This window comes from Strigops habroptila, chromosome 5 (assembly GCF_004027225.2).
Source record: "Strigops habroptila isolate Jane chromosome 5, bStrHab1.2.pri, whole genome shotgun sequence".
Lineage (NCBI taxonomy): Eukaryota > Metazoa > Chordata > Aves > Psittaciformes > Psittacidae > Strigops > Strigops habroptila.
In genome coordinates this window covers 68184378-68197242 of record NC_044281.2, presented here as the reverse complement: position 1 = coordinate 68197242, position 12865 = coordinate 68184378, and the positions used below count along the sequence as shown (strand labels likewise).

Below are 12865 nucleotides of genomic sequence, written 5' to 3'. Positions count from 1 at the left end.
ACACTGCAAGCAGAAAACAGCTGCAGAGAACAAACCTCTTAAAAGAATACAATTACAAATAGCACCCTCAGTATTTCTAGTGGTGAGAGTAAAATACAGCATGCTAATGCAGGCTTCTAGTTTGCTTCCAAAGAAGAAAAGAGATCTATGAAGAAGAGGCTGAAGTATGGTTGGATGCACATGCTGTACCAGTGCGGAGTGGCATATAATCCCTTTCTGAAGGTGAAGGGCAGGAACATACCTCAGGCCTCCTTTTTAGCTGTCCTTGTTCCTTTAAATTTCGGTGACTGCAACTCCAACAGCACTGGCCAGTGGGGCATTCAGGCTCTTGGGTGTGAACCACTGTGGTTCATACCCTCTGTCCTGGTTAAAAACTGAGATGTGATGAGATGACTAATGAATAGTTTGTGCTACCAGTCTGACCATTATGAAACAGACTGTAAGAGAGGTTATGGAAAAAATAAAGTCCGTGGTTTAAAGCTGATCTTTCTTCTGCTTGCTAATTGTTTGCTTGGAGGGAACTTTTAGAGACAAATTTCAATTGTTTTTTCCTAGTCTGCAGTGTTTCGTTTTTAAAAGGTCCCTGTATGTGCAATACAAGGTCTTGTATAGGCCAGTTTAGGATATGACAATAAAACTTAAAACGTTACTGGGAAGATAGTGGAGGTGGGACTGTGCTCACACACTCAGGACATCAACAGACCTTGGAAGAGGCAGAGACACTTTGAACCTTTCTTCACCTGGAAACAAAAAATGAGAAGTAACTGGAATTGCTTTGTGTCCTGTGGCTGTATACAAGAGAGAAGTTGCAATAAGGATCACTGTGGTGGGATTTTGTGTGAGGTGAGGGCTTGTTGAAAATCAGGAGAATGTGGCAGTGGCAGCTCCCACAGCTGCTAATGTCTCACTTCGGAGGGCTGCAAGGCAAAAAAAAAATCTCCAAAACTCAAAAGCACAATCTTTTTATGTCTGAGATGAGTTGTCATGCTTTAATCGTTAAAATATAACATTTTACTTCTGGCTATGTCATGTATGTATGTGGGAGAGTTCAAATACTGAAAATGCCCTTTCCATCCACTTTTTCAGTCATTGATAGATAAGTATAATGCCTTTTAAAAGTCCAGGATTTCTTGTATTTGGTGTATTTGTTATGTTCCAAGACCAGTAGCAATAAAACATGTCTCAAATACTGGGCAAGAAATCATCTGCTTAAAATGAAGAAATGTTGCCCTTTCAACATATAGATCTGATTTTAAAGCAGATGAGGTAACAACATTGGCACTCTAATTTGGGAGGACCTTAATTCACTTGCTTAAAAAGAAGACTCAGGCTTTCCATCTGTGGATTACTGGCATGTACTAATAGACTGTTATTCATCTGTCTGTGTTTTCTTTAAATCGTTTTTGAGCCTCCCTGTGTTGTCCTGCTCTGCTGACATGTATCCCATGTGGCAAGAGGGAGTTTTGTATAATCACCCTGCTTTAATCAATAGAATAATTGATAAACCAGATAAGATTTAAACTGATTACCTCCCCGAGTAGAACTCCCTGAGGGCCTTGGACTCTCTTAATTTTGACATGTATGTTGTGTACCCCGTGGATGAAGTGCAGTTTGAATTATCTGTTTTTATTTGCTTAATGACGGGGAGGGTGTTAAAGTCAAATGTTTAATTAACCCAGCAATGGGCTGCGCTGTCACTTACACACACATCCAGCTGATTGAGATATCTCACCGAGAATACTGAATAGGAATGATAATGTGGCACTGAGACGGAAGATTGCTTTTTCAATCCATTTGCTGGGTCACTGCTTTGAATGTCTTACTGGATGAAAGGCATTCAGCCTTGGGAAAAAAAAAAAAAATCAGCATTTAAGTACATTTTGTTTTCCTAGCCCCTTTCTACCAAGAAGTTAACTAAAACAGATATGTTGTAGGTTTAATAAGCCATTCATGTTGTAGCAAAAAGCTGTGAATAGTGGATCTCAATAGGCAGTGATCTAGAGCTGTATAATTTCCTATAGGAACAAAATGTTTGCTAGCCCCAAGGTATCTGAATGTGAGATGCTATATACACCTTTATCTTCTCTTCTTTGATTGCTTGACTACCCCCCCCCCCCATTTGATGGTCTCCATAGCAGGTCCAACTCTTCTTCCTTACCCAGCAGAGTGAGATTTGCAGTAACATTTGGTAACTCCTTCTGGTTCAAGGAGATGATGTTTTGGAGTTGGAATTATTTTGTAATAGCAGAACCTAATCCTGAGCTTTTAAATTGAAATGTTACAGGAGGGGCTGTTGTGTTACCACACTAAATTTGGTCTAGCCAAACGAGGAGGACCCAGGGTTTGGATTCTTGGGTGGCAGCTGTTAAAAGGCTGCAGTGTCTAATCTGTAATTTTCCATTATTTTATTAGAATATTATAAATTTTTTTTGCTTGATGTAGTGGAAGGTTGGGACATGATTCGACTTGTGCTTTTTTATTTGTATCAGCAATGAGTTTTTTCAGCAGCTCTGTATGAGAGTAACTGCACCATGTATTGGAAGTTAACTAAATTTGCCCCATAGTCCAGTGGTGGGTGATGCTCCCTGTAGTGAATGTAGCTTTGGAAGCTGGAAAAAGCACTGAGGCCTGTATGGACAAATTACTACTGTGAAGCATGTTGGGGAGGTGCAGCTATGTTACCTGAACTGCTCCGTGGTGACCCTGTAGGTACTTTGAACCTCTTCTAGATTGAAAGCCAAGTCCCTTTGGCTGCAGGGTCACCTCATGTTGTCCAAGACATAAAGATACGAGTGCCTCTGCATACTGTGCCATAGACAATATGCTGTGAATTCACGTCATTGTAATACTGCAGTGAGATCACTGAGTAGCCATTTCTAAGTGAGCTGCTTTCATTCGCTATTTTAGGGAAGGAACTATGCCTAAAAAGTTGACACAGTGTAGAACACATGATTTGGGGTTTGTTCCCCCATGCTGTCATTTTGACCTTGGGTAAACAGCTTCGGTTCTGCTTCATACCTTTGTTTTGTATCTCCTTTTCCCCTTTCCTGCAGTGAAAAATAGGAAGGAAAAACCAAGGAGAGTGTAAACCAGTACATCGAGTTGATAACAGTGTGGTTGAATTAGATGTTTGGGAGTGAGAAAGCCACAGGAAGGGGTGTGATGAGAAGTGGAGATCTTTTTGTCTACTAAACAAGAAATCTCAGAATGAAAGGTTTTGGGGACAGAAACCCCAACAAAATAGTAAGTGTAGTTGATGATGAGGGATGGGATGGGAAGGGATTTTATAGTGAGGCAGCATAGGTTCCTTTGAGGGAAATAGTTATAAAAAGTTAGAAAATAATGCTTCACGAAGGACTTGAAATCTACAGCAAACCTGGCCAATTTTACAACCCATTTTGCAGAGCACTTGCAGCTCCTATGCAGATGAAGCTGTAATAAATATTGTACAAAAAAAGTTAATCTGTATCTAGACAATTTTAATAAATAAGAAGTTTTAAAAACCTCTCCCTGGATCCACTGGCTATTGCTGACTCTTGTTAGTGCTAGAAATATGTTTTTGACATCTTTTTAGGATGTTGGCTTATGTTTAGAGCCTGTAAGAATTGACTTTGTGCTCCACCCCCCCACCCACCCCCACTTGTAGGGGGGAAAAAAGTCAAGAAACCGTCTTACTCCGGCATACAGAAGCACTGATAAAAGCTATGATTTGTGGGTGGGGAAGGAAGAGTCCTACGAAGAGAGAATGAGAGTGTATAATTTCAAACCATAGTACATTAACACTGTGGGATGAGTGTTGAAAATGAATTCTTGTGAAAGGAATGTAGCAAGATGAAAGCAGCAAAGAAGTGAGAGCCAAGCCCTGATGGATTCAGTGCTTCTCTGAAAGGCTTCTGTTGCATATGAAATCCCTCTTCCTGAATGTGTGGCACAATTCTGCAGTCTGGCAGAGAAATTTAACCTCAGCTGAGGCTGTTTAAAGAAGAATATGAGCACAAATTTATAAGATCGGAGAAATCATTAAGGTTGTCCTGAAGAACAGGGAGGGAGTACTGTTTTGTTCAGTGAGGGGAGCAGATATGCATTGTAAGTCGCTAGTAAGAGACAAACCAAAGTGCAGTGATAATAAGATTCAGAACAAGTCCTGACACCAGTCTTACATAAGTGGCCTGGTTGGATATTTGGATGCATACACATTATGTGTATCATAAGGTTAATTGGATATTTTCATCCATGCTTTTGGGGAATATGTGCTTTCTGTTCCTTAAAAAGATGTAGATAGCTTTGAACTACTATAAAATCTTGGCGTACAAGATGTATGCTATAAAATCGTGCATAGAAAGTGCTAGCTGTAAAAGCATTTGTATACCTGTGAAGGTGCTGATCAATTTGTGTTATTTAGGAAAAGAAATTCTGAAACAGACCTGGCTGTGAGAAAATGCAAATAATAAAATTCAGCTAGAGGTCCTTGAGGCTCCTTAAGCTCTAACCTTGTTATGAGGAATGGGGAAGTTGAACTGCCTAATGCAGATGTCTGTGAGTTACAAAAATAACCAGATGTCCTGATTAGCAGAAGCAAATGTTCTTCCCTTAATCCACGTGAAATTATATTCAAAGGCTCTCCGGATGTAATGCTTGTGTAAATAAGGCACCAACAAACATTGGAATAGAAAGGGCCATTGGCCAACTAGCTTGCAAGGCTTGAAAGCTTGAATATTAAAAACGAATTTACCACTGCTGACTCTCTTAAATTCACAGAACAGAAATGTTAAGCAGGGCTGCTTCCCGGGGAACGTGGAAAGACTGTGCTCATTAGCCATATTTTCTCTCTCTCTCTTTCTCTGTCTCTCTTACTCTCATTTGAGAAATGTGTATGAAGCGAAGCTAGCTTTTTAAAATTTCCCTAAATGGCTTGTTCCCAGCATCTGGATTTCTGTTTATTTTTTAACTACAACTAGATTCATGCTCTTCAAAATGCATCTTTTCATCAGATCTCTGCTCTTTGTGCTGGCTTTTGGCATTTTAACATTAAACTGAATTTACTGTTCTTTTAGTAATGCTAAGGCTCCCCACACCCTTAATTTACCCTTCGTAACCAAGCAATAATTAATAAGTTAAATAACTTGATAAGAAACTCTCCTTGATGTCATCATGAAGTTCCATTATCACGTCTTATTGCTTTGAAAATGTGTATTTTTCTGATTATTGATATGGATGAAAAATAAGGAAAAATAGAAAAGATCCATTCTGCAGACGTAAAACCGAGCATCTTGTCCTGGTTTTCAACTGCAGAAAAGGTTGTTGAAACTTTTGTTGTCATGGGCAGCGTTAACATAGGTGCAGACCAAACTAGGACTTGTGTGAACATGCGTGTCCATGCCTGGTTGGAGGGGCAGTGTCCTGCTTTTCCATTTTCACTGTTGTCAGAGCTTTAGGTTTAAGCATTTAGGTTATAGTGGGTACCTAAGCTGCGCAGGCATGAATTTGAACTTCATGTCTTTAGGCACCATATGAATGTTCAGGGTGGGGGTGGAGACTTCCTTGTCATGGGGAGTTTATAAATGTATTGGAGGAAAACAAGCCAGGTTTCTGTGCAGCCAGCAAGGTAATAGGTATATAAACACGATACACATGTGCATACCAGTCTGCAAAGCAGGCACTGATCTGGACGGCCCGTTTAGCTTATTGTCTATCCTTTTCCGACATCAATCACTGCAAGGCAGGCTGCAGTTTCTCTGCCCTCTCCTTCCGTCATTCTAATGCTTAGCCATAAACCCTTTGCAAAAGAACCATTTAACTTTAAACTTGTAAGAGCTGGGAAACTTGTCTGTGCCTTCATTCCGGGCTGAAGTCACCCCCTTGTGCCTACACATTGCAATTTATGGTGTTCTCTAAAAGGATCTAATCTTGGTGAATGTTCAGAGCAGCAAATGCCGAGGAGGAATGGGGTCTGATACTTATCTCTGCATTTTCATTGCTGTGGATCTCCCTGTGTGTTACAGCTGTCATTTTTTGTTTTATCTGCCAAAGAGGCATAGAATTGCCTTCAAACTTGCAGCTTTCATACTTGTTTTTTCCTCAAAGAAGATTACCAGTGTTAAGGATTGCTTTTATATATTGTAGCGATTAGCCAAATAAGCAGGAATTTGAATATTTGGGGTCTCATGTCAGGAGAAAAAGGAAAAGCTATCCTTAAATGTTTTTAGTGGATGTTAGACCCATATTTTTTTTTAACGGTAATACTGCTCTCAGGCTGACATTGGCTATGCCAGGATTCATCCTAGTACTGTTTGAAATGGCTGAGATATTTATAAACTGACAGACAGCATTTATAAAATCAGGATGCTGACAGTCCCTTAACGATAACAATGGACTTGGGCTCATCTATCACTTACAAAGGTTATTGGAAAGGGAACATAAGGCTTATATGTGCCTCTAGTCTTAGACTGGCACTTATTTCCACACATCTTTCTCTCTCTTTTTCTCTCCTTATTCCATCCCCCTCCACTTTTCAGTCTGCTCTGGCTGACATGGGCATCAGGCCATTGCAGCTTATTTCTCCATACCTTTACCAGTGATTCCTTGTCCTATTTGCTACAAGAAATTGATGCAAACTACAAGACAACTAACTTCATAGGGCCTTGGGGTAACACCCCTTTCCTCCTAAATCTCCCCCCCCTCCCTCCCCCTCAAGAGAAACATCCTGGCTACTGACAGGCTGCTGGCTTGAATTGGGAAAGAAGAACAGTGTGAATTGACTGACAGATGTAACCTGCGGCTGGGTGGGGGTTAAACAGGCCTTCTGCTTCCTTTTCCTTTCATATAGCACCAGTCTGCAGGCAGAATGCTGATGTACCTACTTTATTCAGTAGCTCCCTCTAAGCTGAGACATTACCCCTCTGTCCTTGGTGAGAAGGACCAAGTGTGGTGCAGGGACACTTCAAGAAATGTGAAAGAGGATGTCAGTTATTTTCAAGCTCTGATAAAATGCTGCGTTCATTCAGTGTACCTAGGAACTTGAGGGTCAGGTCGTATCAACAGTTTGCCCTGGAAAAGGGGAAATACACACTATTGCCTCGTGTGTGCTAAAGCATCTGCTTTAACATGGCAACAGAAATACTGAGGCAGCTACCTCTGGCATCCAGTTTGCCCTTGAAACATTTACTCTACTGTAACTGTTTGGACACTGTGTTCCCACTGTATTATTTGCTTAGAGACCTGAAATACCCAAGTAGATTTCCTGCGTGCGGTTGGATCTGCTGATACCACTAGAAACACACCCTGCCCAAGCTTCTGTTCGAACTGATGTGTATGCACTCAATGGCTAGAGCGAGACTTGATTGGCTTGAGGGGCTCTATTTATCAGGGAACTCGATTAAAATACAGACTGCACATGACATCAAATTTGTAATCATTTTTCCACAGCAAGCAAGCATTTTCTGTATTGGATGCAGGTGTTTAAAGCAATAGTGTGTTTTAAGGGCCAGTGCAGCACAAATTTTGGCCTTTGGGATAATGACAAGTGTTTTGCCTGCATAAACAATATTATTTCCACCACCCCCCCACCCCTGAGGTCCACACACACCTAGTTTCCCTCAAGCTCATCATCTCTGTCAGGTTAATCAATAGGCACCGTATGGCAGAGGGTCAGTAATCAGTGTCATCGTGCCTTTAAATCGTGTTGAAAATTTGCTTAAAGCCTGGGCCAATTAACATCGAGATGATGAATGGATGGGTAGATGGGAAGAGCCTGGCGCTCAGGGGCTTTGTGAGAAGGAGATGCTCAGCTGTTGAGCAGCAGACACCAGCGAATAAAATCAGCCATTCATGTGAGCTCAGTCCACCCACTCTTAATGATAATGTCAATCTAGCAAAATATATACACATTGGAGTTGTCATGAGTTCATAAATCAAAGGAGTTTGTCAAAGGCATTCAGATTAACGAGGCAGCAGCAATAACAAGTCAAATTTGCATAGAGAATTGCCCGAATCTCAGTAAATTATGATCCTGTTTTTCATTTGATTATTTGCTAATGTCTCAAGAGGGAGAATGATTATATTAGCATGCAAAATCTACTCCAGAAGTAGAAATCCGAGGTATAGCAGACCAGCACACGATGACAATTAATCAGTTTCTGCATACTAGCATAAACGCGCAAGGCCCAGAAATGAACTCCTTTTTTTATTATTATTTCTCCTTGCTACTGATCCAAATGGTTCAGCTTGACAGAGACTTTATATTGCTTTAACAGTGTTCTGAATTGTGCCTGCAGGCAAGACATAGTTATGCAGCTATAACCAACCTATCCATCTGCCAACCAGATTGGAATTCTCCTATCCAAGGCTTCCATTAACCCCCACTGACAGCTCCAAACAGGATTAAGAATTTGAAAGCATAAAAAATAGTTGTGCTCTTCGCTTAGACACACGCTTCTCCCCCACCCCCACCTCCCCACACTTGGAATAAGGCTGCGTCTGTACTCTCTTATAATTAGTACAGGGCAGAACAACACCAAAGAAAGCCTCCCCCAGTTGGCAGGGGTTTGATTTCCACCACGACGAGTGAGGCGGTACTAAAGGTAGCTCTGCCCAATTGGTAGTCCCTGGGAGTGCATTTCTCCGTGTATTATATCTCGTCCGCAGCAGTGTTTTGCTGGGCTGTGTACGCAAAATACTGCATGTCATCTCCTGTCAAACGCTTCAGTCCAGGGATTTGGTATGCGTCGTAGCATGTTGTGTTTAATGGTGGAGGAGGCTTCATGGGGAGAGTTAAATAGTAATAATTTCATAGTGGTCTTTAAGACAACCTGCCATGGAATTATATTCTGTTAATTACAGGCTGAAGTTTTGAATGAAAATCAGATTTAAAAGGATCTCGTTACAGACAGTAGCCATTTTAGGAAAAATCAGCTACGGAAGGCAGAGCCCCTTTACAGGAATCTCCTGTTCGAGGGAAATTTTAAAGGTTACAAGAGCTGTGAGCTTGGGTTTCCTGGCTTCTCTTCCCAGCACTTCCAATGTCATTATGTGACCTTGGGCAAATAAATATTTTACCTGTTTGTGGAGGGGGGGTGGGGGGGGATAGACACAGTTTTTATCTCACCAAGATTGATCTATTTGTGCTTTGGAGACTTAAGCACTTCACATCTTACCTTGTTCAAAGGAGAGACCCCTGCATGCGAGCACAAGCACTTTTGGTGAGTCTGGCTACAGTCTGTGAAGGAAGGCTTGCCTGCAGGATTTGAACATTTTCCCTGATGGAAGGGAGTTTGTATGGCTTTTCAGCTCTCTGTATGCTGGTTTTCTTCACTTCTTTCACCCTAACAAATTCCATCGTTCCTCTACTACATATCAAGTACAGTTACTGCAGATCTTTAATATTCCCAGTGTGTACACCCAACTTACCGTCTGGATACCAAATGCTTCTTTCCAGGTCTGTGCCTGATATGTGCATTTCAGTAACCACGAGAGGGTGCTCAGAGCAGTGCCTCCCTTTGTCTGCCTCTCTTGCGGCCGAGAGCATCACTGAAGTCCTGCTGAAGCAAACCTTATTCTGACCTCACACATGTTTATCCCTCCTCCCACCTCGTTCAGCAAGGAGAAATATATAGGTGTACCGTTTCAGTCGATTACGTTATGCTCTTCCCATGACCATGGCTAAGTGTTGCCCTATCAGGTGAAATTCACTTCTACGCAGCTACAGTTAGTCCTGAAATATTCAGGGTCTTGTACCTGCACCTGGATTGATAGGTTTCCTATTCCTGAGAAATGAGAGGGAGTTATAAACATCTGTGCTTTTTCTTAAGTGCAATGCTTTCCAGTCATTCTGTCTTCACCAAGCGTAACTTACTTGCCGACAAAAGTGCACGAGCAGCGCTCCTCTTTAATAGTCTGCTATCGGAGCTGCTGTGTTGGTGCTGGAGAATGGTGAGACGCCAAGCTGTGAACCACCATATGCACTTGGCAGTCTTTGTCTGGTCTTTGTTCAGCCAACCTCTTAGCCTTGCCACCTATAAAGATAATGAATGCAAAATGGTCCTCTGCTTGCTCTTAAAACGAGATGCTCAGCTTAAAGGAAAAGAAGGTAACTTGATGCTTTGTAGTAACTAGAAATTTCAAAATAAGGGCTGACAGTTTGCCAGCAGCACTGATTTTCCTGCTTTTGGATGTTTTTTTGAGGGAGGATCCTTAATGGCTTTGAAAGGAGAGAAGAATACAAGATTTCACTGTTGTAGAAAGATTATTTGGAAGGGGAAGTCATTTTGGCACTTATTGTAGGGAAGACGGTGGATGTTGGAAAAGCATCCAGAAATAGTAAACAACCCCCTCACCCCCCAACAGAATGGATTTCCTGGAAAGGTGTCGTAACTCACCTCAGACGCTGATGGTTCACACACTTGGTCTTTTTCTCCAAGGTGCAGAAATTAAAATCCTCGCTTGAATTAACTACTTACTAAACTGTATTTCATGAGCAGAAAAAAAAGCAGCTTTAACATCTGACCTGCCTTTTTGGAGATATGTGATTCTGGCTTGTATGTTTTTACGATCAGTCCTTTCTAAGCTGGATTTAATGTAATAAGTTGGTCCTGGCTGAGACCTCATATGAAAACTTTTAAAAGCTGGCCTTTTACAGCAATTTGTCAGGCCTGTTTAGGATTGATTTCCATTATAAAACCCTGGTTACAGCATCCAAGATGTCATGGTGCCTTGCGAGTTCTGTATCTTGCTTAAAAAAAATCCCAAATCCCTAGTTGGTCTGTAAGCCTTGATTTACACAGGATCTTCCCGACCAGTTTATGATATCCCACGTGTTTTGTGTTTGTTTTTGTTGTGTGTCTCCCTCATCTGCCATTTTTCAGCAAACAGCTCCTGCTCCTACCCTACCTCCTGGTTGTACCTTTTCTTCTCCTTCACCAGCCCAGCAAACCGAGCTGCCTAGACAGTGCCTGATCACGCAGCACTGCAGTGGGCACGCGAGCACACTGCTCTTCTGATGGCTTCCTGCAGCCTGCTTGCTTTCTGCTCGCCCTGCTCTGCCATGATGGCTGTTTGCAGGACCCAGCTTCTCCTCTGCCCACAGATGCCACTTGTGTCTCCTGAGGTGGTGTGCTGGAAGCTGGCTCTGTGAGAAGCCATGCTCAGTGAAGGACAAGTTATTTGGGGAACAAGGGGGAGAGATGCAGAATGCAAACTTCTGCCTGAATATACACGCTCTTGAGCTTGTCTGCAAGTAACTGAAAAACCACCCTTTTCCTGGCAGAGCTCTCCCTAAGCAGTTTTTCTGTATCTCTTTAAAACCTGTTTAGTTGCTTGCTACTGAATGCATGGGAATGTGGCCTAAGGCTATGAAAACTGTGGTGATCAAACTGATTTTAGATGTGTGTGTGGGATTTCCCCAAAGCTGGCTGTCATTACTCTGTCAAGGCAGTGGCTGAACCCATGCGAAGGAATGCTGTCTTCCAGAGTAGCTGACTTCGGCAATGAGGACAGGATTCTCCCCATATGCCCAGCAGTTTTTAACCAAATGATTGCTACATATTGTGCATGTGCTGGGATAACTATAGCCTGCCTTTAAAACAAGTAATAATTGGTTTTAATCATGAATTTAATGGGAAAAAAGTCTCCTGGTGGTCTTTCTTATGCTGGAAAAGCCCTCCTTTTTCTTCTTGTGCAGCTTCTCTTGTCTTACTGATGCTCTTTTTTTGGAGGTGGCAGCTTCAGTTTTGGAGCATCAGTCTTTATAGAAATTGTACATGTATGTAGAGTCAGAGGTCAGGAGTGAAACCGGCCCTAATATTATACACTACCTACACCTTTTTTTTTTTAAGGATCTCCTGACAACCTCTTTCACCAGAATTTAGCTCTGTCATCATTTCTGCAAGATTTTAGGCAGCCAAGCAGACTTGGTGCAATTAATAATTGTTAGACAGATTAAAAGCATAGGGGCACAGAGAATAACAGTTGCATCCATTAACTACCTTTTGTTTTCAACAGGTTCCACTGTTTTAAGTAGTTATTCTGGGGTGTTCAGGAACACTGGTGTTGCCATGTTGATCTAACCACCATTCCAGCTTTTCAAAGTGGCTATTACTGGTGGTTTAAGAATAAATCCCCAAAGCACAGGCTTCTTCGGTAAAGACCTGCATAGTGGTGCATTGTTGTGTTGAGGAGGAGAAATTCTTTCTCTGCCATAACAAACTGTTTGGCTTAAAAGTACAAGTTAGCCTCCGGTATACGTAAAATACTACAGCCTGTGTAGTATAAGTATTCTGTTTCTTTTCTCCTCGCAGAGTGATATTAGGGATAAGAACTGAATTAAAGCTTACTTTCTTTCACAGAATTCCTCTGAGAGAGAAGACTGTAATAATGATGAGCCCCCTAGGAAGATCATTCCCGAGAAGAATTCACTTAGACAGGTATGTGATCAGTCTCTTTAAAAATGCGATAAAACTTTCTAGCTATTTGAATCCTTAAATGCTTCTGGAAGCTGAAGGCTGACTTGCGCTCATGGAAATTTTTTCTCCTTTGAAGTCTGAACAACTCACGTTGTACCCAGGAAAATCAGACACAGAGATATAGTTTTCAGGAGAATTTGATGACTCTTTCTAAAGAAATCTAGGCTTCTGTATAGTGCAGTCAGCTGTGACTCCCTAGTTTTGCCTTTCTCCATTTGGTGTTCATCAAGACCTCTTCAGCCTTTTCTTCTGTAATTGTTCCTGTCTTGTTTGAGTATATTTTGTCTTGCTTCAGATCAAAAGTCTCAAAGTGTTCTACAACCATTATGCTTTTTATTGCCCTTGAAGGTAAATATTCTTGGAGGTGATGTCCAGGTTAATAACCTGAAAAATTACCTGTTCTTGTTTCT

At 41.6% G+C, this 12865-nt stretch overlaps 1 protein-coding gene across 14 annotated transcripts in view; it reads left to right on the top strand.

The window, feature by feature from the left end:
• BTRC (beta-transducin repeat containing E3 ubiquitin protein ligase) overlaps nucleotides 1–12865 on the top strand; it is a 117237-nt gene that overhangs the window by 36152 nt on the left and 68220 nt on the right. For 13 of the 14 annotated variants that reach the window (XM_030488907.1, XM_030488909.1, XM_030488911.1 and 10 more), the window contains one exon: nucleotides 12339–12416. In XM_030488907.1, coding sequence (XP_030344767.1) covers nucleotides 12339–12416 — 78 coding nt within the window. Of the gene's footprint in view, nucleotides 1–8595; nucleotides 9703–12338; nucleotides 12417–12865 lie in introns of those variants that run through there. The other variant, XM_030488921.1, reaches the window with a different exon arrangement.